This window comes from Tamandua tetradactyla, chromosome 24 (genome assembly GCF_023851605.1).
Source record: "Tamandua tetradactyla isolate mTamTet1 chromosome 24, mTamTet1.pri, whole genome shotgun sequence".
Classification (NCBI taxonomy): Eukaryota; Metazoa; Chordata; class Mammalia; order Pilosa; family Myrmecophagidae; genus Tamandua; species Tamandua tetradactyla.
Window position 1 is genome coordinate 15,458,202 of NC_135350.1, and position 19,646 is coordinate 15,477,847.

Below are 19,646 nucleotides of genomic sequence, written 5' to 3' on the forward strand. Positions count from 1 at the left end.
GTACATTTTCCATAGCAAACTCCTTCTCCCTTGTAGTCCATAGATGCAATTCAGAATGCAATTCAAGTACATTTCCATCATAAAGGCGTTTGTTAGGCTTTCCAAAGGGTGGGTTGTGTGAAAGCAAATAATAGAATAAAAAATATAGATTGGAGATGAATGAGATGAATATGTCATATTTAGTTGTGTATTAAAGCAAGAAATGATAACCAAATCTAAATAACTTTGTAGCATGTTTTTTCAGCAGGGATGTGAAGAATAGAGGGTCTGTATTGAACCAGCAGTATATGTAAGAATATAACTGCATTATTTTTTCATGTGAAGTTTCTGAAAGAGGATTTATGGGCAGAGATGGAAACCATCAGTAATAACTCCAGTAACTCTTAGTTATCTTTAGGCTTTATAGTAGGTGTGTTTAATAGCATTATGCCATTTGATTTTTGTTAAAGCTTTGAGATGTAGTACAATTATCCTCATTTTATTGATGAGGAAACAGAGATTCAGGGCCTTGAAATTGTTTGAGGATTAATTCAGTCAGAGATAGAGCCAGAATTTGAATACAGGTCTGATTTATTTCCACAGCTCATTCTTTACTATGTTCCCTTTTCTAATAATCTAGACTTACTATTTTTATTTCTGGACTAAGACTCTTTCCTCTGACGCCCTTTTCTTTTTTTTCACATTTCACCAATTTGTCCCCTAAGTATAGCTTGGATTAAGACATTGAGAGGAATGAGCATGTTGTTAACCTTAGAAAAATTTAAATTTTTTTGATATTCTTTAAATATTCAGAGCAGATAAAGATAACCTTATTTGGGCTGAAAAGAATATTTGCTGTCCCATACTTGTTCGTATTTAGCCTGAAATGTTTGTCTGCTATATTGTGAAATAAGATCAGTGTTTATGGGTTATCTAATTTACTGTGGAAACTGAGACACATTTTGTGGATGAATTGCAATTTACTTAAGTCCTAACTCCTAAATTTAAGTGATAAATGGGTGACTTTTAGGTTATGTTGGCACAAATAATGAGAATTTTTGTTTCTGAAATAGTCAAAACGAGATAAGTAAATTTCATCTTCTCCTCAGGCTCAATTTTTTAAGACTTTTTATTAGGGAGAAAAGGGTAGTATGATCTGAGACCTTCAGGAGAATGAAGGTATTTGAAAAGTGCTGTTTCCATGGAAATAATAATGGTATGAGAAGTTACCTTCTAACTTACTTTGGAGAGGGACCCTTCTGAAAATATTTAATTGGAATTGTTCGTTAATAAGGTATGGCCTTCATTTCACTGTTCAGTACAAATGCATTTTTAGTATGGTATATGATGGGTATTTTAGGATGGTTGATACTTTGGTTGCCACGGGTACTTTAGCATAATGTTTCCTGTCATCTGTATTGGGTCCTCTTATCTCTGGATTGTCTTATTTCTCTTTAGATCTGGCCTATGTAATATAATTGGGATAAGTAATGTCATTTATCAAAAGACCAACTTCCTCAGCATTTTGTTAAAGTATCTTTGTTTTCTTAACGTGTTTCATTTGGCATATACTTACTCAAGAAAAGAGATGATACAAACACATATTGAGGACCTCTGAATTTAATTTCTTTTTTCCTAAACCTTGAAATGGTCACTAGATGGCCTACTAGTATTGTATTTTAACTTGGTGTCTTGTGATATAAGGAAGTAGACTTCTTGCTGCTGGTTTCAATCTAAAGTGATATTTTAAATAGTGTTTTAAATCTACCAGGAACTCTAGGTTTACTAGTGCTATAAATTATTTAAAGGTTCATCTTTTTATGAAATGATGGTTTAGTACTCTAAATGGATTTTTATACTGCACGTAAAAAGCAGATTTTGCAGCTCAATTTAAAAATGTTGCCAGAATGTTGTCTGGGGTTCATGGTTTGGATGTATGTAATTTAGGTAAAAGAAATTTAGTAGTTACATAAAAATATGAATGAGTCCTAGTGATCAAATCTGTTGAGCAGATTTGGCTCAAGAAAAAAGTGCAGAATATGCTTAAAGGAGAACCTTAAAATGTAGAATCACTAGTTTATTAACATATTCATATTTCTTTAGTAAGATTAAAATGAGAGCTTAAGAGGTGCTGTTTCTACGTAGTGAGTGTTGTTTGTCTTAACTGTCAGTTTCCAGATAAAAACAAACAACTGTCTGTGTTCAAAGGAGGATGTAGTACAGCATAGGTTAGATTTTGGATTGTATTAGTCATTCAAGCAAGAGGATTGTTTTGGGTACATACGCATATTACATTTTAAACATTCAGTTTATCTTTAGAAATTCATGATATTTAAATATTTCTAGACCTACAGGTTATAGACCTCACCCCTCATTATGGTAGTATGTGAATTGTTTACTGATGCCCTACTCAGAAGGACTTTCAGGAATATGCCCTGTCCCCTTAGAGTGCTGGGTGATGACGGAGCTCTTAAGATTGAAGGAATGGGCTTTAGGAATGTAAAAATTGCATCTGGCCTGTGATCTCCCTCTGTTTTGAAGGTATTTCTTGAAATAAAGAGTTTTATATGTACAAGTTGAAAAAGAACACTTTTTTTCTCTCTCTTAATAGCTGACTTGTCTCCTGGAACTCCTAAGGAATCCCAGATAAAATGAATAGCTTCTCTGGCAGGGATTTCACATTCTGTTGTCAGATATCTTGTCTCGCTTTGCAGTGGTTTTGTTCCTTTTAGGGGTTGGATAGTGGTTTTGGAAACCAAGAAGATTTGTCGCTAGAATGTGCTAATAAATGGTTGTGTCTGCATTTTTAAAATTCTTTTTGTGTTTTTGACAGAGATTCAGTCCTTTTGTCTCTGTACATGGAATTTACATAGAATTCATTTCTACTGAACAAGTGTTTCGGGTTCCTCTTGATTCATGTTGTTAAGTTTGTACTGATTCTAGAAATATTTTATATAGCTATCTTTTCAGGAAAGGAAAATGATAGCAACTTCTTGAACTTTTACTTTGATTCTGGTTAAGGTCTTAGAAAAAATTTCCATCTTAGTTTTGAGGCTGAAATTCATTTTAAAATATTGCTGGAGGTTAATTTTGAAAAGTGCTGAATTTGTGAAATACTTGTAATAAAAACATTGTTTTGACTCAAAAATGAAATATTTCTCCTTTTTGAAAAGAAAGTGATATTTCCTCTTTTCATACATATAAAGCAGTAAATTACTGGAAATGTATTCATGCTAATGCTATTTTATTTTTCTCATTGGCATACAAAACGTTTTATTTAAAAATAATTTGGTTGGGGCTCATAGTATAGATACCACTCCTTTCCATGTTCAAACTAATTATCTCGGAAGCTCTTAGATTTGCTCACAAATTATTTGTATATTTGTTTTATAAGTTAGGGTATAGTTGAAAGGAAACTCTAGACATTATGTATAGAAATGTTTGTTAGTTTTCATTTCTTATTTTCAGAGGGAGTAGGTTTGTGTTCCTGAGCGTATGCTCCAGTATTGTGGTTCAGGAGAGGAGAGATTCCAGGGTAGAGATGATAATCCCAGACCTATCCATGTGCTGGAACAGAGAATGAGCAATACATGCCACTGCCCTACATCAGTATTTGTGAGCTGATTCTAGGGATACTGATTTAGGTATCCAGTTGTTCCAGTTTGCTAGCTGAGGGGATGTGATATACCAGAAGTGGAATGGCTTTTAAAAAGGGGAATTTATTAAGTTGCAAGTTTACAGTTCTAAGGTTGTGAAACTGTCCAAATTAAAGCAAATCTATAGAAATGTCCAGTCTAAGGCATCCATGGAAAGATACTTTGATTCAGGAGGGCCAATGAAGTTCAGGATTTCTTTCTCAACTGGAAAGGCACAAGGTGAACATGGTGACATCTGCTAGCTTTCTCTCTAGGCTTCTTGTTTCATGAAGCTCCCCCAGGGGCATTTTCCTTCTTCATCTCCAGAGGTCTCCGGCTGCATGAGCTCTCATGGTTCTTGGCTCTGAGACTCTCCAAAATGTTTTCTTTTTTAAAGGATTCCAGTCAAGTAATGAAGACCCACCTGGAATGAATGGGCCACATCTCCCTCAAGCTTAATGCCCACGTTTGGGTATGCCACATCTCTGTGGATATAATCTAATTAAATTACTGACCTACAGTATTAAAAAAAACGGCTGCCTTCAGAATTTGCTCATTTGAAAAAGAGAGATAGCAACCATTTCTTTTACCTTCATAGATAGGATTATATGACGATTAAATGAAGTGAGTCATATGAAGCCCTTAGAATAGTACCTGGTATTATTGTAAGCATCCAATTAATGTTAGCCATTGCAATTCAGATATTTCAGTCATTTAATTTTTACAACAGCTCTATAAGAGATATGAAATAGTATTTTTTGTCTTCCTAAGAAGGAGAGAGTTTCAGAGAGGTTCAGCCTGTTCAAAGCTTTACTGTTAGAATTTAAACTCAGATCATAAATTCAGAAAGCTTGTGCCCTTTTCTTTTTTTTTTTAGTATTTTTTAATTGTGAATTATAACATATATATAGAAACGTGATAAATATCAAAGTACAAGCTTAACAAATAGTCATAGAGCAAATATCAAAGTATAGTGCGGGTTATAATTCTGCAATTTCCAATATTTCCTTCTGTCTGTTCTAATACACTAGAAACTAAAAAGAAGTGTCTATAATGATTCAGTTGTTATAATCCTTTGTTAAATTCTAACTTCTCTGTTACAGCTCCTCCCTCTCATCTGGTTGTTCTCTCAGTCTTCCGCTATATTTAGGCAGTGACCAGTCTAACTTCATGCTGAAAAGGGTGTCAACATTATGGGGTAGAGGAATGTAGCTGGTTGCTGTTCTGGGAGAGACTGTGCCTCAGAGCTTCAGGGCTTATCTGGCATAGGAACAATCTGGAGGTTTTAAGTTTCTGAAAAATAAACTTACTAAGTAAAACTTTATAGTCTTAGAGTCCTGGGTTTTCTTTAGGGTTTTCATGAATATTGCTGGGTGGGACTTTGCATACCATGTAGTATCTTGTGCCCTCTTCTTTTACTTCACATTGCTAGTAGTAAAAGTGTTAGAAATAACTGGCCTGTGGACCCCAATTGCTTTCCCCTACCTCTGATTTTGAAGATGTGTCACTAATGTTTTGTGATTAATGTAAATATTTAAATATAAGTGTTTTGTGAAACTGTATCATAGGTTTCCTCATGAAACTCCTAATGAATGCCTGACTTTTTGTGTAATTTCTGTTCTTTTTAGAAAATTTTCCTAGGAAATTCTTCCTAGCTGTGAAGAATTTGTAAACTTTTAGTCGTCTTTGGGGGCTTTACATATCCAGGAAGCTAATTGTACATGTAGGTTGTATGGTGTTCACTGAATGCATATTGATTGCACTGACCTTCCAGGGAAAGTTGATGCTGGATTCTTTTTTCTAATTGATGAAGAGTAGACTCTGGTGTATTTTGCTCATGGACAAAGAATAGTTGGGAGGAAATATAAGAAATGGCGATGATAATTATATTTAGGGCAATTTAGTTGTTTTTCTTATTTCCAAATTCTCTTTATTTTATATTGTCATTTAACATAAATGTGTTATGAATAACTCTGGGAGGTAGAAGACACAGAAAAGATTACCTTAAGTTATTTCTCTTGGTGTATTTAAATAAGGTTCATATGTGTTTTCCTCTTCAGATGACTAATGATACCAAATATTCCATATAGGTTGTACATTATCACTTCATTGTCTCCCTTGGCAAAATCTAAGACATACCCTCTTTAGCTTGGGCCATTTGAAATAATCCGTCTCATTAGTACACTCTTGTATAGTGTTTATCTAGAAAGGAAATGGAGGTAGCTGTTAGAGGCTAGGCTTTCTTTTTTTCCTTCATTTTTTATTGTGCCATCGTGTGTTCACCCTCAGTAAAGCACAATTAATAACCTTCAGTGAGGGGAGCCTGCTGGAAGTTTAATTGCAGAAGAAGATCTGGAAGATATATGAAGTTTGCTATTCTGGGTGGGTTTGTGCCTCCCATACACTTTTCCGAGCCTTGTTCCTGGAAGTAGTGAGATTTAAGGGACAGAGGGGGCTTCAGAAATTGGTGTTCATATCTGCACTCCAAGAGCAGTCAGGCTGGCCAAATTTGCTATTGTAGTAGGCCGTGTTTCTTTATGTTTTTTGTTTTTTTATTATTTTCTTTCTTTCTGTTTGCTTTTCATTCGTGCTTACTCTTCTTATTTGTTCTTGGATGTATCATGAGAAAGGTCAGAGGCCTTGAATTTTCTGGTAGAAAGAGCCTGATTTAGGCATAAGATTTAGCTAATGCTGAACTTGTGTCACCTTTGTTCTTTGAGAGAACAGAGTTTCTGAGAAAGAGGAGAATTATTAGATTAGGTACTAATTAGATTTTCAGAACCGATAGGGTCTGCTTGAACAGCACCCAGGCCTTCCTCAAGAACATCTAGCTTTAATTTTCTTAAGGGACTCTGCATTTTTTTCTGTGGAAGATATTATGTAAGTTCAAATATAAGTTGAGGTTTCTACCCCAAATTACCACTCAGGAAAAAAGTAGGGGATGTCCTTAAAGTCTGGTCTGTTCATTAATATTTTTCAAGTTGCTTTATTGTGAAGAACAACGTATTGTTTGAATGATGCATGTATGTATGGCATGAATGCAGTGATAGCCAATTTCGTAAGCTTATAGAGGTTACCTGTCAGATTTCATTTAAAGAAAGGTCAAAATAATTAAGCACAATTTGAACAAGCCTTGTTAAGATCATTTAATGAGAAGTATATGTGCCTACCTTGTGGAAATCACAAATATGTTCTTATAGGATAAAAGGGGAAAATTGCTGTTCCAGTGTTATAGCAAAGGGGATTTGGAATTTGGATGAGCTGCATTTCATACACAATCAAGAATTATTTTCCAAAGACATGCTCTGAAATACTTTAACTAAAAAGGGTGGCTTCAGTGACAACAAAGACACTGATGGTAAAGATACATATGAGGAGTAAAATTGTTTCATGACATGTCATGAATAATGGTAACTATATCTAGAGTGTTATTTTAGCCCTTAATTCTCTTTGCTAACACCTCTTATTTGAGGTCACCTCTTGTATGCAGTTGCTTTATTTTGACATATATGGTGTGTTCTAGAAATTCTTACCCACTAGATAATGGAACATTATGCTTAATTTCTTGTATGTAGAATGTTGCCTGCTTGAGAATAGACTGACATTTGGAAAGCTGATTAAGGGGCAAGCATAGCATTCAGAGTCCTTATTTTATGCTTTTTATTTTTGGGTCTCATTTGGAAATATTGATTGTCTTCGTTATCCTTTGAAGAATCAAAATTGTTCTATCAAATGCTTCATTATCTTTTTGTTATTATATAGGACATTGTACCTGTGGATGCTTCTTATGAAGTGAAAGAACTGTATGTGCCGGAGAATAAACTTCATTTGGCAAAAACAGATGCAGAAACATTACCAGCACTGAAAATTAATAAAGTAAGTGCTCTGTTGCTTTTCAGACCAAGTGAGATAACCATATATATCATTTTGTGATTTATAGTGTTTATGGTTATGAGGGGAGGGAGGACTGGGAGTGTTGATGGTTATCAATTTCCAGGGATGGGGAATGTGTTTAATTTGTAAAAGTATATTCCAAATTACCAAGGCTTTGATTGCCATAACATTTATTTTGAAATATCAAGAAGTGTGAAATTTTTAGACCAATCAGAAGGAATGAGTTTTTTTTTATTAATTAAAAAAAATTAACTAACAACATTTAGAAATCATTCCATTCTACATATGCAATCAGTAATTCTTAATATCATCACATAGATGTATGATCATCATTTCTTAGTACATCTGCATCAATTTAGAAAAAGAAATAGCAAGACAGCAGAAAAAAATAAAATGATAATATAGAGAAAAAATAAAAATAAAAAATACAAAAAATATATATAAAACAAACAAACAAACAAGCAAAACTATAGCTCAGATGCAGCTTCATTCAGTCTTTTAACATAATTACATCACAATTAGGTAGTATTGTGCTGTCCATTTTTGAGTTTTTGTATCTAGTACTGTTGCACAGTCTGTATCCCTTCAGCTCCAATTACCCATTATCTTACCCTGTTTCTAACTCCTGATGGTCTCTGTTACCAATGACATATTCCAAGTTTATTCTCTAATGTCGGTTCACATCAGTGGGACCATACAGTATTTGTCCTTTAGTTTTTGGCTAGTCTCACTCAGCATAATGTTCTCTAGGTCCATCCATGTTATTACATGCTTCATAAGTTTATTCTGTCTTAAAGCTGCATAATATTCCATCGTATGTATATACCACAGTTTGTTTAGCCACTCGTCTGTTGATGGACATTTTGGCTGTTTCCATCTCTTTGCAATTGTAAATAACGCTGCTATAAACATTGGTGTGCAAATGTCTGTTTGTGTCTTTGCCCTTAAGTCCTTTGAGTAGATACCTAGCAATGGTATTGCTGGGTCGTATGGAAATTCTATATTCAGTTTTTGGAGGAACCACCAAACTGCCTTCCACAGTGGTTGCACCATTTGACATTCCCACCAACAGTGGATAAGTGTGCCTCTTTCTCCGCATCCTCTCCAGAACTTGTTGTTTTTTGTTTTGTTGATAATGGCCATTCTGGTGGGTGTGAGATGATATCTCATTGTGGTTTTGATTTGCATTTCTCTAATGGCCAGGGACATTGAGCATCTCTTCATGTGCCTTTTGGCCATTTGTATTTCCTCTTCTGAGAGGTGTCTGTTCAAGTCTTTTTCCCATTTTGTAATTGGGTTGGCTGTCTTTTTGTTGTTGAGTTGAACAATCTCTTTATAAATTCTGGATACTAGACCTTTATCTGATATGTCGTTTCCAAATATTGTCTCCCATTGTGTAGGCTGTCTTTCTACTTTCTTGATGAAGTTCTTTGATGCACAAAAGTGTTTAATTTTGAGGAGCTCCCATTTCTTTCTTTCTTTCTTCAGTACTCTTGCTTTAGGTTTAAGGTCCATAAAACCGCCTCCAATTGTAAGTTTCATAAGATATCTCCCTACATTTTCCTCTAACTGTTTTATGGTCTTAGACCTAATGTTTAGATCTTTGATCCATTTTGAGTTAACTTTTGTATAGGGTGTGAGATACGGGTCCTCTTTCATTCTTTTGCATATGGATATCCAGTTCTCTAGGCACCATTTATTGAAGAGACTGTTCTGTCCCAGGTGAGTTGGCTTGACTGCCTTATCAAAGATCAAATGTCCATAGATGAGAGGGTCTATATCTGAGCACTCTATTCGATTCCATTGGTCGATATATCTATCTTTATGCCAATACCATGCTGTTTTGACCACTGTGGCTTCATAATATGCCTTAAAGTCCGGCAGCGTGAGACCTCCAGCTTTGTTTTTTTTCCTCAAGATACTTTTAGCAATTCGGGGCACCCTGCCCTTCCAGATAAATTTGCTTATTGGTTTTTCTATTTCTGAAAAATAAGTTGTTGGGATTTTGATTGGTATTGCATTGAATCTGTAAATCAATTTAGGTAGGATTGACATCTTAACTATATTTAGTCTTCCAATCCATGAACACGGTATACCCTTCCATCTATTTAGGTCTTCTGTGATTTCTTTTAACAGTTTTTTGTAGTTTTCTTTGTATAGATCTTTTGTCTCTTTAGTTAAATTTATTCCTAAGTATTTTATTCTTTTAGTTGCAATTGTAAATGGAATTCGTTTCTTGATTTCCCCCTCAGATTGTTCATTGCTAGTGTATAGAAATGCTACAGATTTTTGAATGTTGATCTTGTAACCTGCTACTTTGCTGTACTCATTTATTAGCTCTAGTAGTTTTGTTGTGCATTTTTCCGGGTTTTCGACATATAGTATCATATCATCTGCAAACAGTGATAGTAGTACTTCTTCCTTTCCAATTTTGATGCCTTGTATTTCTTTTTCTTGTCTAATTGCTCTGGCTAGAACCTCCAACACGATGTTGAATAGTAATGGTGATAATGGACATCCTTGTCTTGTTCCTGATCTTAGGGGGAAAGTTTTCAATTTTTCCCCATTGAGGATGATATTAGCTGTGGGTTTTTCATATATTCCCTCTATCATTTTAAGGAAGTTCCCTTGTATTCCTATCTTTTGAAGTGTTTTCAACAGGAAAGGATGTTGAATGTTGTCAAATGCCTTCTCTGCATCAATTGAGATGATCATGTGATTTTTCTGCTTTGATTTGTTGATATGGTGTATTACATTAATTGATTTTCTTATGTTGAACCATCCTTGCATACCTGGGATGAATCCTACTTGGTCATGATGTATAATTCTTTTAATGTGTTGCTGGATTCGATTTGCTAGAATTTTGTTGAGGATTTTTGCATCTATATTCATTAGAGAGATTGGTCTGTAGTTTTCTTTTTTTGTAATATCTTTGTCTGGTTTTGGTATGAGGGTGATGTTGGCTTCTTAGAATGAATTAGGTAGCTTTCCCTCCACTTCAATTTTTTTGAAGAGTTTGAGCAGGGTTGGTACTAATTCTTTCTGGAATGTTTGGTAGAATTCACATGTGAAGCCGTCTGGTCCTGGACTTTTCTTTTTGGGAAGCTTTTGAATGACTGATTCAATTTCTTTACTTGTGATTGGTTTGTTGAGGTCATCTATTTCTTCTTGAGTCAAAGTTTGTTGTTCATGCCTTTCTAGGAACTTGTCCATTTCATCTACATTGTTGTATTTATTAGTGTAAAGTTGTTCATAGTATCCTGTTATTACCTCCTTTATTTCTGTGAGGTCAGTGGTTATGTCTCCTCTTCCATTTCTGATCTTATTTATTTGCGTCCTCTCTCTTCTTCTTTTTGTCAATCTTACTAAGGGCCCATCAATCTTATTGATTTTCTCATAAAACCAACTTCTGGTCTTATTGATTTTCTCTATTGTTTTCATGTTGTCAATTTCATTTATTTCTGCTCTAATCTTTGTTATTTCTTTCCTTTTGCTTGCTTTGGGGTTAGTTTACTGTTCTTTCTCCAGTTCTTCCAAGTGGACAGTTAATTCCTGCATTTTTGCCTTTTCTTTTTTTCTGATATAGGCATTTAGGGCAATAAATTTCCCTCTTAGCACTGCCTTTGCTGCGTCCCATAGGTTTTGATATGTTGTGTTTTCATTTTCATTCGCTTCGAGATATTTACTAATTTCTCTTGTAATTTCTTCCTTGACCCACTGGTTGTTTAAGAGTGTGTTTTGAGCCTCCACGTATTTGTGAATTTTCTGGCACTCTGCCTATTATTGATTTCCAACTTCATTCCTTTATGATCCAAGAAAGTGTTGTATATGATTTCAGTCTTTTTAAATTTGTTGAGACTTGCTTTGTGACCCAGCATATGGTCTATCTTTGAGAATGATCCATGAGCACTTGAGAAAAAGGTGTATCCTGCTGTTGTGGGGTGTAATGTCCTATAAATGTCTGTTAAGTCTAGCTCATTTATAGTAATATTCAAATTCTCTGTTTCTTTATTGATCCTCTGTCTAGATGTTCTGTCCATTGATGAGAGTGGTGGATTGAAGTCTCCAACTGTTATGGTAGATGTGTCTATTTCCCTTTTCAGTGTTTGCAGTGTATTCCTCATGTATTTTGGGGCATTCTGATTCGGTGCATAAATATTTATGATTGTTATGTCTTCTTCTTTAATTCTTCCTTTTATTAGTAGATAATATCCTTCTTTGTCTCTTTTAACTGTTTTACATTTGAAGTCTAATTTATTGGATATTAGTATAGCTACTCCACCTCTTTTCTGGTTGTTATTTGTATGAAATATCTTTTCCCACCCTTTCACTTTCAACGTATTTTTATCTTTGGGTCTAAGATGTGTTTCCTCTGACAGCATATAGAAGGATCCTGTTTTTTAATCCATTCTGCCAGTCTATGTCTTTTGATTGGGGAATTCAGTCCATTAACATTTAGTGTTATTACTGTTTGGGTAATACTTTCCTCTACCATTTTGCCCTTTTTATTATATATATCATATCTGATTTTCAGAAGGAATGAGTTTTAAAGGTTAATAAATACTGGTCTGTAGTAATTAAAATGAGCGTTTTTTTCTTGAAGCATGTTTCTTAATATTCTGCCAAACATCTTAATCTCCCTTGTATTTTAAAGAATAATTGTATTGCATATCTTAACTTTAATGGTATCACTAGGTTATCTTTCCCCATAAAAAATTGCTTAATTAACTACACTTGACAACAGTAAAGACTGTAATTTGTCACTTACATTTTTAGGGAATTTTAAATGATATCTTTAGGAATACTTTAAAAATGGAGAGATTGAGAAATAAGAACCTGGACTGGAAGTTGAATTTCCCAACCTTTCTTTTAGCATAGCAAAATTCAGAGCACTCAAGGAAATGCCAAATCTGAAAATAAGGAGAAAGGGAAAAAAAAAAAAAGATAGAACGAAATCCTTTTGGGCTTGAAAAAAGATTCTTCAAAAGTTATTCAAATGCCTAATAATGGTAAATTTCCTTGATATGGTTTGTGCCGTTGGGTCTGACATTCCAAGATATGCTGGGGAGTGCTAGGGAATTAGAGGGCAGAAGCTCAAGAAGCTAACTAGTTGAAAGGAACAGTTTAATCACTGAGAAAGTTTGCATGAAATGAATAGAGCAAATCACAAACTTACACACACACACGCATACGTACATACATAGACATACAGAGAGCAGGACAATATGAGTAAATGGATGAATATTAATCCTAGTCAGTCAGATTTCAGAACCCAGAAAAAGAGTGCCTCTTTCTAACTAAATGTGAGCTTTTATTTTACTCTGTTTCTCACACTTTGTTCAATTGGTAGAGAATCTGGAATGCATACTCTTCATTGCTAAGTCAAATATCATCTACATCTGGATTCCAGTAGACGCAAATGATGGCCACTGCCAGAGGTTTAAGAAAAATTAATAAGAGGAAAACTTGAAAACAAGGAAATTTGGTCCATGAGTATAATTTTTCCTGTGAATTGAAGGGGGAAAGTACTAATGTTAATTATTTTGTAGTGGAGCACATTGGGCAATATCATTTGAAATTATATAATAAGCACCATTTTGCTATGCACTCATTTGTCCAGATGCTTCATCTTTTCCCATTTGAGAACTGCTGATGTGTACCCTGTTACAAAATTACATATCCAGCTTACATTAAGGATATGTAATTTATTAATTCTTCAACATTCTGAAGGAATATTCTAGAAATCTTAAAGATTATAAAAGAATTCATTCTTTATTAAATGAAGAGTACTCTTGTGGAGGATGAAGAACTTTTTTTCCCCTCTATATTACAGAGAATGATCATGCATAAAATACAGAATTGCCGTATACCCACCATAACACCTTGCATTGGCATGGAACATTTGTTAAAACTGATGAAAGCACTTTGTTTTTCATTTTATTTTTTTCTTTATATGCCATATCACATTTCATTCTTTTTCCATATGAGTATCCCCTTTTTGCAGCACCATTTCTTGAATTTTTGCTTGTTTTTTCATTTGTTTGTTTTGAAAATACATTCTTATAATTGAACTACTGACTATAGTCCATGGTTTAACTTAGTGCTCACTGTTTGTGTGGTATAGTAGTTGTATGGATATATATATGTATTTAAATATTTTTATTGGTACATCTTCATACACATGTAGTCCATACATGGTGTACAATCGCTGGCTCACGATATCATTGTATAGTTGTGTATTCATTACCATGGGATCATTTTTTAGAACATTTACACCACTCCAGAAAAAGAAATAAAAAGAAAAACTCATGCATCCCATACCCTTAACACTCCCTTTCATTGACCACTAGTATTTCCATCTATGTAATGTATTTTATTCTTTGCCCCTCCCCCATTATTTATTTTTTATCCTTTTTTTTTTACTCATCTGTCCATACCCTGCATAAAAGGAGCATCAGACACAAGGTTTTCACAATCACACAGACACATTGTAAAAGTTATATCTTTATACAATACCTTCAAGAGTCAAGGCTACACAGCTCAGCAGTTTCAAGTACTTCCCTCCAGCCATCTGCTACACCATAAACTAAAAAGAGATAGCTATATAATGCATAAGAATAACCTCCAGGGTAACTTCTCAACTGTGTTGTAAATCTCTTAACCACTGACACTTTATTTTCTCTCTTCCCCCTTTTGGTCAAGAAGGCTTTCTCAATCCCATGATGCTGTGTCCCTGTGAATCCCGAGAGTTCTGTCCCATGTTGCCAGGGAGATTTACACCCTAGAAATCATGTCCCATGTAGGGAGGGCATTTAGTTCACTAATGAGTTGGCTGAGAGAGAGAAAAGTGTGTAGATATTTTTAAGAAAATTTTTACTCGATTACAACCTAACATTTCCCTTTTTAACCACATTCAAATATGTATTTCAGTGCTCTTAACGACAATTTACAATATTGTGCTGTCATGATGACCATCCATTACAAAAACATTTCCTTTGTTCTAAATAGCAGTGTTATACATTGTAAGCCTGAACTTCCCATTCCCTGTCCATACCCCCATCACTCTGATCACCTATATTGTGACTCTGTGTTTGTTTATTCTAATTATTTTTTATCAGAGAGATTATTCAATACTTGTCCTTTTGGGTCTGGCTTATTTCACTCAACATGGTATCTTCAAGGTTCATTCATGATGTTGCATGTCTCAGGATTTCATTCTTTTTTAGGGATGAATAGCATTCCACTGTATGTATTTGCCTCTCATTGGTTGATGGACATTTGGGTTGTTTCTTTCTTTTGGCAGTTGTGGATAATGCCTCTGTGCAAATATCTGTTTGAGCTCCTGCTTTAAATTCTTTTGGGTATATACCTCGTATTTTTGTATATACCTGGATTGCTGGGTCATATGGTAGATAATTTAGTACTTAGCTTTATAATGAATTTTTGTGCATTTGCATTTTGATATCTGTAGGATATAAGAAGTGGAGTTAAATACCAAACAATACAATACAATAATCCTGGCATTTATAATTATCTGAATGGTTACCTTAATTTCTTTATAATGCATTTGAACCACCATCTGGTATCCTCTCCTTTTGTTCTAAAGGAACTCCCTTTAGCATTGCAGGTCTGATGGTGATAAACTCACATAGCTTTTTTATTTTAATGCAAGTTTATCGAGATATTATTTATTCACATACTGTATAATCATCCAAATTGCACAGTGGTTCACAATATCATCGTATAACTATGCGTTTGTCATAACAATTGAATTTTGAACATTTTCATTACTCCAAAAAAAAAGAAAAAAAGAATAATAGTAAAAAAAAAAATATTGTCCTCAAGGTTCATTGGTCTACTTGCATGCCGCACAACTTTATTCCTTCTTGCAGCTGCTCAGTAGTCCATTGTAATATACACCACAGTTCCCCCTTCCATTCCTCAGTTGATGTATGCTTAGGCCATCTCCATCCATGCAAAAGCAAAAACACTGCCACCATAAATACCAGTGTGCAAATGTCCATTCATGTCCCCACTCTCAGTTCCTCTAAGTGTACACTTAACTGTGGAGTTGCAGGTTCATATGGCAAGCCCACCCCTTGCATCCTGTGGAACGACCACACTGCCCTCCAGATAGGCTGCACCTCTCTGCTTCCCTACTAACAGTGAATAGGTTCACCTCTCTCTCCACAGTTTCCAGCACTTTTATCTCTTTGTTCATCTTTGAACTGTTTTATTCACACATCATATGTCCAAAGTATGTAAAAAAAAAAAAAAGTCACTGGTTTCTGGTATAATCACATAGCCATCACACCACAATCTATATGAGGACATTTCCATTTCTTCTGCAAAGAATCTCATGTCCCTTCCCCATATCCCCCACTTATTGACATTTAACTTTGGCATATTACCACACTCAGTGGAATCATAATACAATGTTAATTTGCATTGATTGTATTTTTCCCTGTATGCCATCTCATTTTCAACACCTTGCGATGTTGACATTCATTTGTGGTTCCTCATGCAAAACATTCCTATATTTGTACATTTAATCTTTATCATTGTCCACTCTAGACATCACTGAGTTATATTGTCCCAGTCCTTATTCTCTGTCTTTTCTTCTGGTGTTATACATGTCCCTAGCCTGCCTCCCTCAACTATACTCACACTCAGCTTTGTTCAGTGCGCTTACAATATTGTGCTACCATCAGATAGTACTGTGCTGTCCATTTCTGGATCTATATCAGTCCTGTTGAAACTACTGTACTCCTTCAGTTCAAATGTCCAATCTCTACTCTCTTTCTATCTCCTGATAACCCATGTTCTTAACTTTAACTCTCAAAGTTCACTCATTAATGTTAGTTCATATTAGTGAGACCATACAGTATTTGCCCTTTTGTTTCTGGCTAATTTTATCAGCATAGTGTCCTCAAGTTTCATCCATATTACATGCTTTATAACTTTATTCTTTCTTACAGCTGTATAATATTCTACCATATGTATATACTGCAGTTTAGCCATTCTGCATTTCCACCAACAGTGAATAAGTGTGCCTCTTTCACCATATCTTCTTCAGCACTTGCCGTTTCAGTTTTTTTTTTTTTGTAATTGCTGTTCTAGTAGGTGTAAGATGATATCTCATTGTGGTTTTGATTTGCAGTTCCCTAATAACCAGTGCGGTTGATCATCTTTTCATATATTTGTGTGTTTGTGTGTGTTCCAATAAAACTTTATTTATGAACACTGAAATTTGAATTTAATGTTAATTTTCATATGTCATGAAATTGTTTTCTAGCCATTTAAAAATGTAAACACAGTTAAGGCCGTATAAAGTAGACAGCTGACTGGATTTGACCCACAGACCAGATTTGGCATATGTGCTGTAGTTTGGCTGTCTAAGGCCTTTAGATGTTATGCAGAATAACATTTGAACCTGTTTAGAAATAACAGGTTCAAAATCTAGAGACTCGTTTTTAAATCTCTCATTTTGCTTTCTGGATAAATATGCTTACCCACCAGAGAGACAATAATTCAGAAAAAAAAATTCCATAGTTAAAAAGTAAAAAAAATAAAGACACTATAAAACCATTGTTTCACCTTAAAACACATAATTTGGAAACATGTAAAATTAAACAAAGATGGAATTTTAAAATTCTATGCAGTATAACCCAAAATGCATAGATTTGTTACATAATTTTTTAGTTTTTACTTTATGACAAAGAAAAGACAGAGGGAAAAGTTTATAAACCTCTCAGTCCCTTTTATGAATTGTATGTAGGAACTAGAATTTTACCTACATGAGTTCTGACTGCTTTTTTAAAAAAACATAATTATATAGAATATTGACTTCTACAATTTGGGGCAATTCTAAAAAGCAAACTCCTGCTTCCACAATATAAGGAAACAAGAATAATCTTTTCATAGTTGTCATCTAGTATAAGAAAAGTTCACAGTCTAATTTACCTTTATCAAAGGGTAAAATGATTCATTGCTACATTTGCATACATTATTTTGATGCTCTGTAGTTCCTAAACACAAAATAATTTAGTCTAAACTTAGATCTGCTTGGGTTTTCTAAGGCATGTATTATATATTAAAAGTATAATATATTAAATTGGCAGAAGTCCGTGGGATAAAGAAAAAAGAATAAAATATGAAATGTTTCCAATTTTATCCTTTCCAATTTCATAAGTTTCAGGTATTAAGACCTAATTGATTTCTTTCTTCTTTTTTTTTTAACATGGGCAGGCACCAGGCATTGAACCTGGGTCCTCTGGCATGGCAAGACCAGCATTCTTGCCTGCTGAGCCACCGTGGCCCGCCCCTAATTGGTTTCTTGAACCTATCCATTATAGACTCAATCTTATTATTTTTTTTTGCATGGGCAGGTACTGGGAATCGAACCCAGGTCTCTTGCATGGCAGATGAGAACTCTGCCTGCTGAGCTACCTTGACCCACCCTCAGTCTTCTATTTTAACAAATCTCAGTTCCATCATTTGTTTGGTATTTCATTTTGTCCAACTATAATCACTTGTTCTTCCCATGATTTCATTTCATTATCATAATGAATTTTATCATCTTTAGCAAGCTGAATATATACTTGCTTTTGAGATCCAGATAGATTTTTTCCAGTTTTCATTTAGTCTTCAGCTTTGCCTGTAATGAACCTTCCTTGGTTTCTTGGAAGCTTTCAGATAAAAAAATGTCATAAGCTGATCGAGGTCTTTTTGGTTTTCCAAGCATTGTTAACTCTCCCTTTTTAATTAATGCTTTCTTTTTAAAATGTTTTTGCATGATATCTTTTTCTAAAGATATGATCTGATTTGGAGTTAGCTGTTCTTGAATCCTGTTTATCTCTTCTTTGTATGCCTGCCAATCTGCCTGTAAGCATCTTCATGTATTTTTTTTTCTGAGTCAGGAAGTTCCCTCCATAGCAGGGTGATTTTCTTAATTAGTTCTGACTTTTTAGCATCAGGTTCTGAACTTTAAATATGAGTAACTTTTCTTTAGAAAAGTGAACATATGAAGTCAAAGGCTTCTTTGAATAACTACCCACAGTGGATGAAGGCCATCTTGGTGTACATGCAAAACTGTGAGAAAAGCGTAATTGGTTTCTACAGTCGGAGGAGAGCTCTGCTTTCAGCTTTTCCGGGGAACTCAACAAGCCCCACATGCCCTAGAGACGCACCATCACACCTGCAAACAACACAGTGACTCCAGAGTTGTAAATTGCCTGGCTCAATAAAACTCCAACAGTGACAACCTGAGCCTCCACTCTGTGCAGCCCTTGGGAATTTGTTATCATGCCGGCCACTTACTTGCCTTTTCATATGTTCTTGAGCCATTTGTATTTCCTTCTTTGGAAGATGTTGGTCCATGTCTATTGCCCATTTTTGTTTTTTAATTTTTTAAAAATATAACAACAAACAAAAACCTTCTTAACGTGATCATTCCGTTCTACATATATAATCAGTAATTCACAATATCATCATATAGTTGTTATATTCATCATCATGATCATTTCTTAGAATATTTGCATCAGTTCAGGAAAAGAAATAAAAAGAAAACAGAAAAAAATTAATACATACTGTACCCCTTACCACTCCCTTTCATTGATTACTAGCATCTCAACCTACTAAGTTTATTTTAACATTTGTTCCCCCTACTATTTATTTTATTCCATATGTTTTACTTGTCTGTCGATAAAGTAGATAAAAGAAGCATCAGACACAGAGATTTTCACAATCACACAGTCACATTGTGAAATCTATATCATACAGTCATCTTCAAGAACCATAGCTACTGGAGCACAGCTCTACATTTTTAGGCATTTCCCTCCAGCCTCTCCATTACGTCTTACCTAAGAAGGTGATATCTATTTAATGCATAAGAATAACCTCCAGGATAACCTCTCGACTCTTTGGAATCTCAGCCATTGACTCTGTTTGGAATCTCAACTATTGACACTTTATTTTGTCTCATTTTGCTCTTCCCCCTTTTGGTTGAGAAGGTTTTCTCAATCCCTTGATGCTGAGTCCCAGCTCATTCTAGGATTTCTGTCCCATGTTGCCAGGAAGGTCCCCACCCCTGGGAATCATGTCCCATGTAGAGAGGGGGAGGATGGTGAGTTTGCTTGT

The 19,646-nt window shown here is 34.8% G+C and overlaps 1 protein-coding gene and 1 pseudogene across 3 annotated transcripts in view; one reads left to right on the forward strand and one right to left on the reverse strand.

The window, feature by feature from the left end:
- PAPSS1 (3'-phosphoadenosine 5'-phosphosulfate synthase 1) overlaps positions 1-19,646 on the forward strand; it is a 167,454-nt gene that overhangs the window by 51,888 nt on the left and 95,920 nt on the right. For all 3 annotated transcript variants that reach the window (XM_077142613.1, XM_077142615.1, XM_077142614.1), the window contains exon 6: positions 7,377-7,490. In XM_077142613.1, coding sequence (XP_076998728.1) covers positions 7,377-7,490 — 114 coding nt within the window. The remainder of the gene's footprint in view (positions 1-7,376; positions 7,491-19,646) is intronic.
- Positions 18,002-18,682, reverse strand: LOC143668502 (transcription factor A, mitochondrial pseudogene; annotated as a pseudogene).